Below are 15,244 nucleotides of genomic sequence, written 5' to 3'. Positions count from 1 at the left end.
TGCTTTAGCCCTGGAAAAGGCCTTGATAGACATAGAAGCAGGGGGTCTAGCTGCCCCACGTGCAGGAGTAGAGATGTCCAACGGAAGAGTGTCGGACAAATCTTGTGTGCCTGCTTCTTCAGTAGGAATTTCTGTAGCCGACTCAGCCATGGCCTGTGTGGCTTCGGTTGTCGGAGGCATGCTTTCGGCCGAAGGGAGAACAGAGGTCTCTGTTTCAGCCGAAACAGAGACACTCGCAGTAGGCCTAACCGTGGTTTCAGCCGAAACCACGGGCCGCGAGTGTCGGTCCTTTTTCCTGGCGTTTTTTAGCTAAATGTGTAGTCGGAGTCTGACGGCATTTTATATGCAAAAGTGGAGCCAAAAATCTCTTCTGCAAACTCCGACCGACGTCTAAGTGTCCGTCGGTTGAAGGAAGCACAGGCTAAACAAGCTGATACGTCGTGGTCTGGGCCTAAGCAAGGAAGGCAGTAAGAGTGGAAATCCTTATGAGGTATTTGTTTCCCACAAGTTAAACAATTATATACTTTGTCTGACATCGGCTGAGGCAAGAAAGAGTCCCCAACGGGGTACTTAGCTTTTTTTAGAAGTCTTCGGTAGTTGAAATCTCTGGATCTGACCGACCGGCACTTGCGAACAGCTTCTGCTTCGGGCACCGCACGGCAAGAAAGACTGGGGAAAATGGCGTCGGATGATGCCTTTATACCCCAGGAGCTATGACGTTGGGTGAAGTGCGACATCAGCCGAGGCCAGACCCAGACTTTGGAATCAGGCCGACCGAAGGGCTGCCTGAGGCAGGACAACCCATATGTTATGACTGCAGATGCATCCTTGAAGGACATTCAGGAGATAAGCTGGATTCAGAGAACACATCATCCACAATATCTAACACAAGCGGAATAGCAAGGGGCCTGTGCTGAGGCAATAAAAGGAAGTCCCCGAGCCTTTTCTTGGATTCTGAATAATCCTGACTTTCCCAATGGAAATGCTCCCTCATGGTATGTAAAGTTTCCCCAAGAGTAATCCTCAGGAGGAGAGGCTGAAGGGATAGATTCTTCAGCATCAGAGTCCTCATAGGGGGGTAGAGAGTATCGCTGGTCTGAAGAGGAATCAGAGGAATCAGTCTGTATACTGCCTAGGCCTTTTCTCAGGAGGGGTATGGGAACCCCTGATTAGAGTAATGAGGTCTTCGGCCATTTTGAGCATCTGTTTCTTAGGCATGGAGGACTGTCCAGGAGAATGCTGTACTTGCTTCTTTGTCTTTAATGGTGTTTTTGTCTTGGCTGTTGCTTTACTGGTAAGTTGTGAAGGTCTGAAAACACCCTCAGAAACCAATGCCTGCTCAGCAGCTCCGGACCCATCTGAGGGATTAGTTTCTGTAGGCCCAATACCTTGAGTTTCCAGAGGCCTAGCTGTCTCCACGTGGGAGTCTGAGGCGGCCTGTGTCTCTAAGGTAGCGGGTGTCAGGGGCTGCGAAAGCGCCTCACTGAGAACCGGCGACTGGCCTAGAAGAGGCTTCGTCGGTTTTGGACCTCGGATGCCTGTCTTTATCCTTGTCTTTGCGTTTTTTTATGAATTGCGGTAGTCTGTTGTTCCGATGGCATTGTATAATTGAACCTTCGGCCAAAGTATCGCAAAGCAAAATCAAAATGTTGTTTTATAGTGCGTTTGTTAAATCTAGCACAAAACTGACAACTAGTGACGTCGTGATCAGGGTCTAGGCATGGAATACAGTAAGAGTGGAAGTCTTTATGAGGTATTTGCTTCACACAAGAAATACAATTATTAACTTTTTCTGTCATCGGTCTGAGGCAAGAAAAAGTTTCCCCAACGGGGTACTTAGCTTTATTGAAGACTCTGGATCTGAAATTAGACTTAGACAATCTCAGGAGTCTGCCGACCAGCACTTGTAAACCGCTTCTGCTTCGGGCACCGTGCGGCAAGAAAGACTGAAGAAAATGGCGTCGGATGCATCTTGTATACCCCTGGCGCACTGACATCAGGAAAGAAGCAACAGCAACCGACGCCGGACCAAGACTTTGGAACTCTGGCCGACTGCGGGACCGCCTGACTGCAGGATAACTCAAGTGTAATGACTGCAGCAGTGTAACACGAACATCTGGCATCAGATGTACATTGACATATAGCAATGACATTTCTTTGGTATGTCAAGCAGTAAAGAACTGGAAAATTCTAATGACTAACGAAATAAAAATAAATCTTGAATTATCAACTAATGTTTAAAGAACAAACCCAATCTAGAGAGGTTGCTTTGTCAGACAACTCAAGATGTTAGAATCTGACCATTTACATCCCGTAAGTGAATGGGAATATGGCACTAAAATATGTGGACTGCAACACAAGGGACTTGATTTATGTAGCTAGATGTGACAGTTGCACAGCATTCTACGTAGGGAAGACAAACAGAATATTTAAAGAGAGAATTTTGTGGCACTATAGTGACATCAGACTGGATGTTAAAACAAATGCTTTAGCATGTCATGTGCATACACATCCCACTCACCAAATCTTAATTTCCCGTTTTAGAAAAAGTGGATTTTAGCAACAGAGGTGGGGAAATCAAAAATCGAACAGAGTTGGATAGCAGACCTGGAAGCAGACAAGCAGCCTAGACTTAATGGTAAGGTCCCTTTAAAACCCTTACTTAAGGGTAGAAGCCTCAGGAAATGATGTTTCTCCTGAGGCTTCTACCCTTTTCTCCTGTCTCCTGTCTCTGAAGGCTGTTTATGGATCTGAAGGCAGTTTGCCGAAAGCGCTTGTTTTCCAACAGACATTTTGTGAATTTGTGATTTTAAATCCATTTATTAAATGCTTTTGTTGCCAGAAATGTAACTTGGAAGCTTCTCCTATCTCCGCGGCTGAACAGTGATTTCATCATTACTCATTTACCTTGTTTATCATCTGTTCTCTTGGTGAGCTGACACATTTCTTTGCTTTCATTCACAGGATTCACTGGACCTGTCTCAGCCTCCTCTGGGATCAATCTGACCAGAAGCTTCACACTGCTGCTAGGGAGTGCCCCCAACCTCCTACAAACCTGGGGCAGCCTTGCAAGTCGTACAACCTCTGCAATCAGGAAGTGCATGAGCAACCCCCCTGACTAGGCAGTATACAACTTGCAGTGTGGATTTCACAAGGATCTTCATGCTGCTGTTACAGTGAGCCCAGGCATTCCTCTCCCACCTGAAATACGCAAGCCAACATCAGCGAGTCAGTCGCATCCTTCCCCATGAGAGGATCTCCAGTGGGTTTTTCTTTTTTTTGTTTTGTTTTTTTAATTATGTAAGCACACAATTGTCCCTTTTCAAGAGTAGCCCAGGAGCATTGTCTGGTTAAATGACTTGCTTTATTAACCATACACTAAGCAAAAGGTGGAAGGAATCAAACCATGTACCCAGGGCACAGAAAGTAGCTTATTAACATTTCAGAGCTTCAGTCCTCTGCAATAACTACACTATATACTTACAGCTGTCTGGCAAAGAAAGCAGAAATATTTTCCCACTCATAGCTGGCCTTCTACCACAAACAGCAATATCACAGTATGTTGTCCTTCAGCTAGAAGACGTCAAATGACAATGGGGGAAAAAATGGGACTCTAGCCCTAACCACCAGTATATGCAACTGTATAAGGCCATGTTGAGAGGTGGATGAGCTAAAATGGCTCTCACGGCACATTACACAACATTCTAATGTAAAGAAGATATTAAAAGCAATGCATAAATAGGCCCTGCACAAGACTATATGGAGATGCAAATCTAAGAGTATCCACGATGGACTTTAGTAATTCATACAATTACAAATAAATCAAGATTTCTCCCCCATTTCTTTTAGCCCACCTGTGGATAAATATTACCTGGAAAAAAGACAAACATCTGATCTGTTGGGTCATCATTATGAGCCACCAAAACTGTGAGGTCAGATCGTCGCGGTCTCCCTTCACTTGGTCTGTCACCAAACTGACTTTTGAACTCGTCCAAAGTTTGATCCAATTCATCCTGAGTCACCAAATAACCACGATCATGGCACAGCTAAAAAGATGGAGACAAATTCATTACACAAGAGTAACTACCCATTTACTTCACCCCGGAAAACAATGAATCAAATGCAGCTGGAAAAAAAAAAATTCTGTGCGAGTTAGGATTTATTTATTTATTTATTTTTAAATGCAACTTTTGCCATGCCCCATAGCTCTCCACTGCACTGCCAAGAGTGCACAAGTCATTTTCCCCTTACAATGTACATGCACTTATTTACATGATGCTCAGCCTATGGCTGGCTGTTGTACAGTTGCAGACTGTACCAGTGGAAAATTTATATATATATATATATATATATATATATATATATATATATATATATATATATACACACATACATACATACATACATACACACACACATATAGTATAAAGTATTCAGCTTTCTTAAAGATGAGCAGTGCTGGATAGGGCCTCACTTACTGACGTAGTAGCCCTACTGGTGACCAACACAAACTATGTGCAATGGTAGTCGTCCAAGTTCTATGTACCATGTATTGTAGGAAGAGAATATGGCAGTAGTACAATGTTGGGAAGTAGATTCTCCACAAATGTACATGCTGTCAACAAAAGCTATAATGTAGCTGTTAACTTTAGTCAGTCATGCAAGGTGGTCTGCTCCAGGGGCAGTTTTAATCAAAAAAAACTTGGTCAAGGAGTAATATGGTGATGTGCAATGCAAAATCAAGTTTAGCGCCAATGGGAGATGCAACAGTGGAAGTAAAAAAAGAAGAAGTTATGTACTTCACCGTAACATTCCATGTTGTTAGTCCATCTCACCCTTCATTTTTACATATGGGTTCGGAGCCAATCCTCTGCTCAGAGTCAGCCAGTTTACAAGCTCTAAGACTTCTAGTTGGCTCATGGCTAAGCAGGTATCCCATAGTGCACCAGTACAAACCCCAGATCTTGTTTGCTGCTCACTAGAATAAATAACCATAGCAGACAAACCAATACTAAAAGGGTCTCCAACCAAAAGATAACCAAATTATTATTATCTCCAGATCTTCCAGGATGGGGGCAGGAGGGTGGGTTGGTAAAAATGAAGGGCGAGATGGAATACCAACATGGAACGTTATGGTGAGTACATAATTTCTTTATGTTGTGCAGTCCCAATCTCACCTTCATTTTTACATATGGGACAGCGTCCCTAGCGCCTTATTCTAGGGTGGCTCACTGGAAAATACTCCTAAGCACCGTGGTGTCAAAGGACGCTCTTCCCCTGGAAGCTAAATCCAATTTGTAATGTGTAATAAAAGTGTGAGGGGTAGCCCACGTAGCTGCTGCACAAATATTATCAAGTGGGACCCTGGCTTGAAAGGCTGCAGAGGTAGACAGCGACCTGGCAGAATGAGCCTTGATAATTCAGGGTAAAGGTCTGCCCTCCAAACTGTAGATAAAGGCTATGCAACTGGAAATCCAGTTAGATAGCGTGACTTTAAAAAGTACAGTTTTGTACCTACCATAAATGTAGATGTCCGATAGATATGCAACTGCAGTCATAACATATGGGTTGTCCTGCCTGAGGCAGCCCTCGGTCAGCCGGATTCCAAAGTCTGGGTCCGACGTCGGCTGTCGTCGCATTTCTCTCCGACGTCAGAGCGGCTGGAGTATATAAGCATCAGCCGACGCCATCTTCTTCAGTGTTTCTTGCCCCAGATGCCAGGTGCCCTCCAAGGAAGGCTGTAATCAAATTGGAAGACAAAAATAGGTTTCCAGACAACAAATAAGCAATAAACAGATACACCATAACAGATATCCCCAGCTAAGGATAACAGGGAGAGGAGTGGACCCAAGGCATAGAGGGGAAGGAGGGAGGGAGGGAAAACCAGACTACAGTTGCATATCTATCGGACATCTACATTTATGGTAGGTACAAAACTGTACTATGTCCTTCAAGAATGCAACTGCAGTCATAACATATGGGTTGAATACCAAAGCTTAGCTGGGGGAGGTGGTATGCTCTAAGAAAGGGATGGTATAGCTATCAATCCCTGCAGGACTGCTGAAGCAAAGCCTGCTCTGGATCTGGAATATAAAGGGAGGTTGTAGTGCTTGTAAAATGTATGCACGGAGCTCCATGTAGCAGCTTCTAGAATGTCTTTTGTAGGCACCCCTCTTAAAAAGGCTGTAGAGGTGGCTGTAGCTCTGGTGGAGTGTGGTCTGACATTGGCTGGCACACTCTTTCCATGGAAGGAATAACAGAATCTGATGCAATGTCCAATCCATTTTGAAATTGTCTGTTTAGAAATTGCTTTTCCTTGTACTGCAGGGGCGTAAGCTACAAAAAGCTGATCAGACTTCCTACTGGTCTTGGTTCTGTCTAGGTAGTAGCGAAGTTGTCTGTGTATGTCCAAGGTATGCAACAGTCTTTCCCCTTTGTTCTCAGGATTGGGAAAGAAAGTAGGCAGGTGAATTGCTTGATTTAAAGCAACCCTAGATACCACTTTTGGCAGAAAGGTAGGGTTGGTTCGTAAGGAGACCCTGTCTCTGTGAAAAGTTATGAACGGTGGTATTGCCATTAAGGCCTGTAATTCCGAAACCCTTCTTGCTGAGGTAATGGCCAACAGGAAAGCTGTCTTCCAGGAAATAAATTGTAAATCCACAGAAGCTGCTGGCTCGAAGGGAGGTAAAGTCAATTTTTCTAGGACAAAATTGAGGTCCCAAGCTGGTACTGGTGCCTTTCTTGGGGGCTTTATATTCTTGATTCCTCTAAGAAATTGCCTTAAAGGATGTGAACACACAGGTGGGTCAGTGTTGCATCTAGCTGAGATAGCTGAAGCATGAATTTTTATGGAAGAGAATGAGAGTCCTCTATGTAGCATATCTGACAAGTATTCCAGGATGAGAGGAATGCTCAAAAATGATGCATCATGACCCTTGTTGGTATTCCAAATGCTGAATCTCTTCCATTTGGCTGAGTAAGCTTTTCTGGTGGATGGTCTGCGGGCTTCTGTTAGTATCCACTGAACTTCCTTGGAGAGAGGTAAATCAAGGTTATTTATGGGATTTCCCAAGCTGTTAGCTGTAGCGTCTGGATGTTGGGATGAACTATCCTGAAGTTGTGTTGAGTCAAAAGTTGGGGCCATTGTGGAAGGGCCCACGTTTTGTTGTGACATATGCTCCGTAGTAGTGGGTACCAGTGTTGTCTTGGCCAGTCTGGAGCTATTAGGATCCCCTTCGGCTTGTCTGCTTTGATCTTTAATAACACTGTGGTCATCAGTGGCAGAGGTGGAAATGCATAAATTATCAGTGAGCTCCAGTTGAAGGAGAGGGCATCTATTTTCCATGCTTGTGGATGATATGTCCTTGAGCAGAACTTTTGTAAGTGATGATTGAGGTGGGAGGCAAATAGGTCTACGTCCGGCCTGCCCCATGTCGAGGTGAGTCGTAGGAAGATGTCTGGATGTAGCCTCCATTCGTGGGGATCTAGGAAATTCCTGCTTACACTGTCCGCCAGAACATTGTCTTTGCCTGGAACAAACTGGGATTGTAACTGTATGTTAAGACCCAGTGATTTTTCCCAAAGATTCATTGTCTGTCTGCAAAGGGGGTAAGAATGAGTGCCCCCCTGCTTGTTTATGTACCACATCACTGTGGTGTTGTCTGTCCATATTAATAGGTGGCCTTGTTGAAGTTGTTGCCCAAAGGCCTCGATGGCATGCATTACTGCTAGCATTTCTTTTTGATTGATATGCAGATGTGTTTCCTTTGGAGACCATTGTCCTTGAATACATCTGCCCTCCATGTGCGCCCCCCATCCAAGGTCTGAGGTGTCTGTGGTCCTGGTCTGTGTTATCTGAGGTTTTTTGAACGACATACCTATGTTTGACTGGCTTGCTGTGGCCCACCATAGAAATTCCTTTTGAAGACATGGAATGAGTGGGATAGTTGCTTCTAGGTTGTTGCTGTGTTGAGACCATAAGCTTTTTAAGTACCACTAAAGCTTTCTCATGTATAGTCTTGCTAGTGGAACCAGGAGAATGCAGGATGCCATGTAACCCAGGGCCTGTAGGAAACTCCTTGCAGTCATCTGGGTGAGCTTTGCTAAACTGTTGAAGTAATGGGTTAACTTCTTTTGCCTGTCTTCTGTCAGGTAAGCCATTTGAGAGGCTGTGTCTAGTTTGGCTCCTAAGAAGGTTATTTGCTGGGATGGCTTAAGTCTTGACTTTTGAAAGTTGACTGTGCATCCCAGAGCCTGTAGCAAGTGTATGACAAAATTCAAGTTTTTTGTCAAGGTTAGTTTGTTGTCCGCTTGTATGAGGCAATCGTCCAGGTACGGGTAGATTTGAATCCCCTGGAGCCTGCAATGTGCAATTACTGATGCCAGGCATTTCGTGAATACTCTGGGCGCAGTAGATAAGCCAAATGGCATTGCTGAGAATTGATAATGCTCTGGCCTTGCAAGAAATCTGAGGTATCTTCTGCAGCTGTGTCTGATAGGGACATGCAGGTATGCCTCCTTGAGGTCCAGAGTAATCAGCCAAGACCCCTTGCCCAGCATGGGAAGGAGTTGCTGTAGAGTCAGCATTTTGAACTTTGGTACTATGAGAAAAGTGTTTAAAGCGGACAAGTCCAGTATTGGTCTCCATTGACTTTTTCTTGGAACAAGGAACAGTCTTGAATAAAACCCCTGACCTTGTTCTTGTTGTGGAACTTTTTCTATTGCTTTGATCTGTGCAGAGAAATTTGCTCGATAGCCTCTGCCCTCTGATTTTGTGGAAGGTTTGGCATGCCTTGTTTTCTTGACAAGGTATGAAAGTGGAACCTGTAACCGTGGTCTATAATGTCCAAAATCCATTTGTCTTTTTGTCACTTTGTGCCAATTTTTTGAAAACAGAGATAACTTTCCACCCAAAGGAGCTTCTGTTTGCTCCTTGGTTAGCGGAACTAGAGGAAAGTCATTGAGTTTGTCCCTGCGGGGCAGGAGAAACCCCTGTGTCACTTCTTTGGTTTGTTGGTTGCCATTGTCGTCCCCTGTAGGATCCTCTGTATTGTCCTCTTCCTCAGCCATGCCTGTTTTTGCCCCTTTGAGATCTTTCAGGATTAGGAAAGGACCAGTTTTTAGAAGGCCGGTTCCTGCTGAATCTGGGCGGCTGAACCTGGAGGAAATCTTTTACTGTCTGAACTGACTTGGCTTTAATGGACTTTAACACATCTTTTGCATTAGCACCAAAAAGCTTGTTCTTTTCCAAGGGTGCGTCAAGAAGTTTAGCCTTAACATGATCTGGTAAGGGTTGTTCTTTTAACCATGCATGTCTACGAATGACCGCCCCTGTCATAGCTGCCCTACATGAAGCCTCCAATGCATCATATCCACACTGTAGAAAGTGATTGCTAACCTGTTGAGCATTATGCACAGTCTCCTGCAAAGACTTCCTATCTAAGGGTTCAGGAGAGGCCAATGTTTTCTGTAAATCATCTAACAGGAAATCCTGATATTGAAACATATGAAAGAGACAATTGAGAGCTCTCATACATAAAGTAGTGGAGGTGTAAACCTTCTTCCCCCATCTCTCTAAGGACCTTGCTTCCCTGTTAGAAGGCAAAGGGTTTTTGGAGGTGGTAGCTGAAACCCCTTTAGGCCCCTGGGAAATTGTTTCTAAATCAACAGCATGGGCCTTAAAGAAATGAGAATGGGTTTCTGGGACCCTATAGTATCTGTCAGGCTTGGCAGGAGCAGGAGGAAGAGTATCAGGGGTGACACTGGAGTCAGAGTACAAATCATCCAAAACATCAAGCACAGGAGGTATAGCCAAGGGTCTGTGCTGGGGCTTTTTAAGGAAGGTTCGAAGGCGCTTTCTGGAATCTGAATATTCCTGGCCTTGCCACTTGAAATGCTCCCTCATGGAATGCAGAACTTCCCCAGAAGAAATATCCTCAGGAGGGGAGGCGGAGGGAATGGAGTCCTCTGCATATGAATCCTCATAGGTCTGGAAGGGCTCTTCCTGGCTTTCGGAGCGAACAGAGTCCTCAGAATCTTCATCTGAAGGAAGAGGGTCAGAGGGTTCAACCCTGGGCCTCTTGTCAGGAGGAGGCTGGGATCTTCTCTTAGGATGGGCCTGGGAACCTCTGATCAGGGAAATTAAATCTGCTGCCATAGACATGATTTGAGTTTCAGGAGTAGGCAGAGGTAAGGTTTTAGCAGTAAGATGCTTGCACTTGCTGGCTGCCTTAGCACGTGTGTAGGCCTTGATAGACATGGACATGGGAGGCCTAGCCGCTCCACGTGCAGGAGTGACCTTATCAACAGCAATGGTCTCTGGCATTTCCTCGGTTTTGGTATCCGGAGGAAAATCAGTAACTGGCGGAGTGGCCTCCAGTATCGGAGGTGTCGGTAATGCGGTGTCTTCAGTTCGGAGCGGTGGAATCACCGGCTCAGAGGGAACCGGGGCACTCGCGGTTAGTTTTGTCGTGGTGTCGGTGGAAGACGCAGGCCGAGGATGTGGGTCCCGGTCTTTTCATTTCTTAGGAGTCTGCGTTGTCGGTTGTTCCGACGGCATTGTATAATCAAATTTGTCGCCGAAGTCTTCTGCGAACTCCGCCCGGCGCCTGAGTGCGCTTATTGAAGCGAGCACAGGCGACACAGGCCGACACGTCGTGGTCTGGGCCAAGGCAAGGGAGGCAGTAAGAGTGGAAATCCTTGAGGTATTTGTTTACCACAAGACAAACAATTATTTACTTTTTCAGTAATTTCTGACATCGGCTGAGGCAAGAAAAGGTCCCCAACGGGGTACTTAGCTTTTTCGATGACTTCGGTTTCGAAGAATACAGGAGCTGACCGACCGGCACTTGCGAACTGCTTCTGCTTCGGGCACCGCGCGGCAAGAAAGACTGAAGAAGATGGCGTCGGCTGATGCCTATATACTCCAGCCGCTCTGACGGAGAGAAATGCGACATCAGCCGACGTCTGACCCAGACTTTGGAATCCGGCCGACAGAGGGCTGCCTGAGGCAGGACAACCCATATGTTATGACTGCAGTTGCATTCTTGAAGGACATCTGGTAAGCCCAATCTGGATTCCGAAAAGGAAATTATAGTTTATCTGATTTCCTAAAATCCTTGGTCCGCTGTAAATAAAAATGTAGTTGTCTATGAACGTCCAGCTGATGTAAACAGTATTCAGCTACATTACAGTGATTAGGGAAGAAACCTAGGAGTTCTATGGATTGATTTAAGGTAGCAGGGGAACAAACTTTGGGGACAAAGGAGGGAATAGTACGCAGTCACACCCTGCCTTTGTGAAAGATCAAATAAGGTGGCTTAGCAGACAAGGTTTGTAGCGCAGATACCAGTCTAGCTGACGTGATGGCTACCAAAAACAAAGTCTTCCAAGACAAAAATTTCAATGAAGATGATTGGGAAGGTTCAAACGGGGAAGAAGTCAATTTGGACAACACAAAATTTAAATCCCAAGAAGCCACAGGTTCTTGCAGTGGTGGTCTCAATAGAGTGGCTCCTTTCAAAAAGGTCTTGCATAGCTTATGAGACATTAAAATGGTATCCAGAAACCCTAAGTGAAAATGAGAAATTGCCGCCAATTGGACTCTGCAGATCCTTGCTGAAACAGCTTGGAGAGAAATTCCAAAATCACAGGGATAGAAGCAGTGTAGGGATCTACATTCATTTTCTGTGCCCAAACAGAAAATCTTTTCCATTTACTGCCATAGAGCCTCCTAGTTGAAGGTTTATAGGAGGACATAAGAATAATATGTGATACTGAGGATGACCCATCATGAAGCCTGACAAGGGATGGAACTGGAGTAGCCACTCCAGTCAATTTGAGGGTGTAGATTGACGGATGTAGCGAACCTGACATGCGAGTCAACAGATCTGGAGCTGGGTCCAGGATCAAAGGATCGTCCGGAAGAGGCTCAAGGAAAGGGAACCAGGTCTGATGAGGCCAGTAAGGAGCAATGAGGATCAACTTGCCTCCCAACCGACTGGCTTTCTGAATCACTTTGGAAAGGAGAGGAAATAGAGGAAAGGCATACAGAAGTCCCATGGGCCAATCATGAGCCAGAGCGTCTCTGGGGGTCTTCTCCAGAGGGGGAATGAAGGAAAAACAGCTGCTGCATTTGGCATTGACTGGACTGGCAAAAAGGTCGCAGCAAGGCTGTCCCCTTTTCGGAAAATCTGTTCCGCTGTTTCCCCTTTCAGAGACCACTCGTGAGGCAGTAGAATTGCCCAGCTATCACGTTGGTCGTCCCTGGAATGTGTGTTGCAACCAGAAAGCACTGGGAAGAAAATCGCCCATTCCCAAACTCACATGGCCTTTCGACAGATTGGATAAGATCTGGTACCGCCCTGTTTGTTGACATACCAAACTACCGACATGCTGTCTGATTGTATCGCAACAGGCCCTACAGGAAGAAGGTCTTGAAGTGCTTGCAACGACAGGAGCACTGCCCTCATCTCCAGAACATTGATATGCAGGGTGAGCCTCATGTTCTTGCCATGTGCCTTGGACAGTCCTGCCGAGATAATGCCCTCCCCCACCCGATATGGGAGGCATCCGTGGCAACAGGGTAGGAACAAAGGGGGCGCCCGTGATAACTGGTTAGGAGCTATCCACCAAAGAAGGTCCTTCTTGCACGATTCTGTCAGCAGGACAGGATGACTCAGCGGGAGATATTGGAAGGATCATTGGGAAGACAGAAGCCACTGGAGAATTCTCATGTGCAACTTGGCTAATGGTACTAATAGAATGGTGGAAGCCATAGAGTCAAGGAGCTGAAGAACCCACTTCGCTTGGACCTTCTGCAACGGGAGAAAACATTGGATTTGAGAGATTAAGTTTTGTGCCCTTTCGGCGGGGAGACGAGCTGTCATGTTCACCGTGTCTACCTCTGCACCTACAAAAAAAAAAAAAAAAAAAAAAAAAAATCAGATTGAAAAGGCAATAATGTAGATTTTTCCCAGTTTTTGGAGATCCCTAACTGAGCACAAAGTTGAATAGTGGCATCCCTGTTTGGAGGGGTAGATGCCTGGTGCGGGCAGTCAGGAGTCAGTCGTCCAAATATGGAAACGCCTGGAATCCCCGACGTCTCAGGTGAGCTGTCACTACTGCCATGCATTTGGGGGCTGTGGTGAGACCAAAGGGCAGAGCACAAAACTGAGTGACTGGCTCCCAGCCGGAAGCACAGATGGCTCCTGGATGCCTTGTCCATTTTTATATGGTAGTAGGAGTCTGAGATCTAGAGAGCACATCCAATAGTTTTTCCCTAACAATGGGAGAATCAACTGCAGTGTTACCATCCGAAACTTGTCCTTCACGGATTTGTTTATTCTGCTGAGGTCCAATATTGGCCTCCAATCTCCGGTTCATTTTGGTACTAAAAAGAACCTGGAGTAAGTTCCGGAACCAATCTGGTCTGCTGAGACGGACTGGGATGACTCTTAAGAGTAACTTGTTGATCTCCACAGTTGCCTGAGCCTTATGATTGGGTGGTACATCTGGGATCTTCTTGGGAACAAACAGTGGAAGGGAAAAAGGGTATGATATAGCCTCTGGTAACAACTCTTTGTACCCACTTGTCTTGAGTGATATTTAGCCAGGCTTCTGGATACAAAGAAATGCGACCCCCCGACCGGCCCCAGAGAAACACAGTCGGGCCCCACATCAGGAGCACTGATAAGGTAGTCCCCGAAAAGGAATAACGGCCTTGCTGGTATTGTGGACTGCCCCTGCCTCTAGAGCAACGTCTCCCATTTCCTCCTCTGCCTCTGAAGGAGATTTCACCCTGCGTGTCCGGAAAGACCCTCTGGGACATTTTGAACCATATTTTACCACCCCTTTGACTTTTGGTCAAGAGGAACAGTAAAACGTACTCCAATGGTAGAAAGAGTCTTTCCTTCTTGCTCACACCGAGTGAGTGCATCCTTCACCTTAGAACCAAACAATGAGGAACCATCAAATGAGGCATTGGTGAAAGTGGACTTGAACAGTTCCACAAAATTACATAAGCGCATCCAGGAGTGACACCTCAGGGCAACTCATGAACCCGCTGCTCTACTCGCTCCATCAGTGGCATAGGCTATAAGCCACATGGAGGAGTTAACTATAGAATTTAAGGTGGACAACTGAGCAGAAATCTTGTCAGGGACTCCCTCAGTACATACACCTTGTATAGAAACTCCAAACTCCTTGAGGAGATCCCTCTGCAATCTCGTGAAGTGAGTGAGTGTGCTCAACGATGGAAGGGTAAATGCCGCTGAACTACAGATACGCTTCCCAAATCTGTCCATCTGTCGAGAATCCTTGTTCGGCGGATAAAGAGAGGAAGAAATCTCCGCCAGCTCCTCCTTTGTGGCCACCACCACCATGGCATGTACAGGAACGCCCTTAGACAAAAACTCTTTACCACGAGGGGCAGACAAACTTATTAGGTCTCCTGGGGACTGGAGTATGGCCAGAAATTGATTTCAAATTTTATAATCATTTTAGTCTCTTTATTTCAGATAAGTCTGTATTTTTACTTTTAAGGTTGAGTAAATGTATGCAAAAGTGCCTATGACCACCATTGTAATGAGTACCTTGCCATGGTTAGGCCATAAGATGCACAGTATAACTCATTAGACAATCTTGCTGTATAGTTATTTAAAGTAGGGAAACCTGTACCTCTTCATCTTTACTCCTCAATGAAGAACGTTGGGGGTGGGCTTTTAAGGCTCTTAGTTTCTTTGCATGTATTGCTGCTCCCTGATTAAGACTTGCTTTGAAACCACATTCTTTAACATTCAGGTAGCATTTCAAGCCAATGGTGATGTAAGATGCCAATAAGTATGACACTTTTAGGACAGTTAAACTCCAAAGATTGAACATTTGGTTTGCTCTTTCATGAACAGTGCTTAATGCAAGTGGAATTTTTTTTTTTTTTTTTTTAGAAATGTCCTTTGATGGTCTGCATTATGTCCCACTGGTACAGTACTGGAGTTGCAGATTTCCTTGGTGGCTTATATGGTTGCGTACAGCTGCTTTACCATCCTAGATTTTATGTGCTTATAATAGCTGTAATTGTGCTGTTTCAAAAAAATTGTCTTTATGACTATCAGAGTTTTGCAGATTTTGATTTGTCTGTGTTCATCAACTATGTTGCTTAAAAACAGATTTGTGACCCGATTTAAAACATTCAAAAGGTAACTATCTGAATAAACATGCAAGATACAGTGTAACATATCAGGGAAGT

At 45.2% G+C, this 15,244-nt stretch overlaps 1 protein-coding gene across 1 annotated transcript in view; it reads right to left on the bottom strand.

Annotated features, from left to right (window-relative positions):
• The window catches only part of POLR2E (RNA polymerase II, I and III subunit E), a 503,098-nt gene that overhangs the window by 353,408 nt on the left and 134,446 nt on the right, over window positions 1–15,244 (bottom strand). Inside the window, exon 2 of the mRNA XM_044054811.1 lies at window positions 3,855–4,046. Coding sequence (XP_043910746.1) covers window positions 3,855–4,046 — 192 coding nt within the window. The remainder of the gene's footprint in view (window positions 1–3,854; window positions 4,047–15,244) is intronic.

Source organism: Protopterus annectens, chromosome 13.part0, assembly GCF_019279795.1.
Source record: "Protopterus annectens isolate FY-2018-M chromosome 13.part0, PAN1.0, whole genome shotgun sequence".
NCBI classification, from domain to species: Eukaryota; Metazoa; Chordata; order Ceratodontiformes; family Protopteridae; genus Protopterus; species Protopterus annectens.
This window is presented reverse-complemented; position numbering and strand designations above follow the sequence as displayed.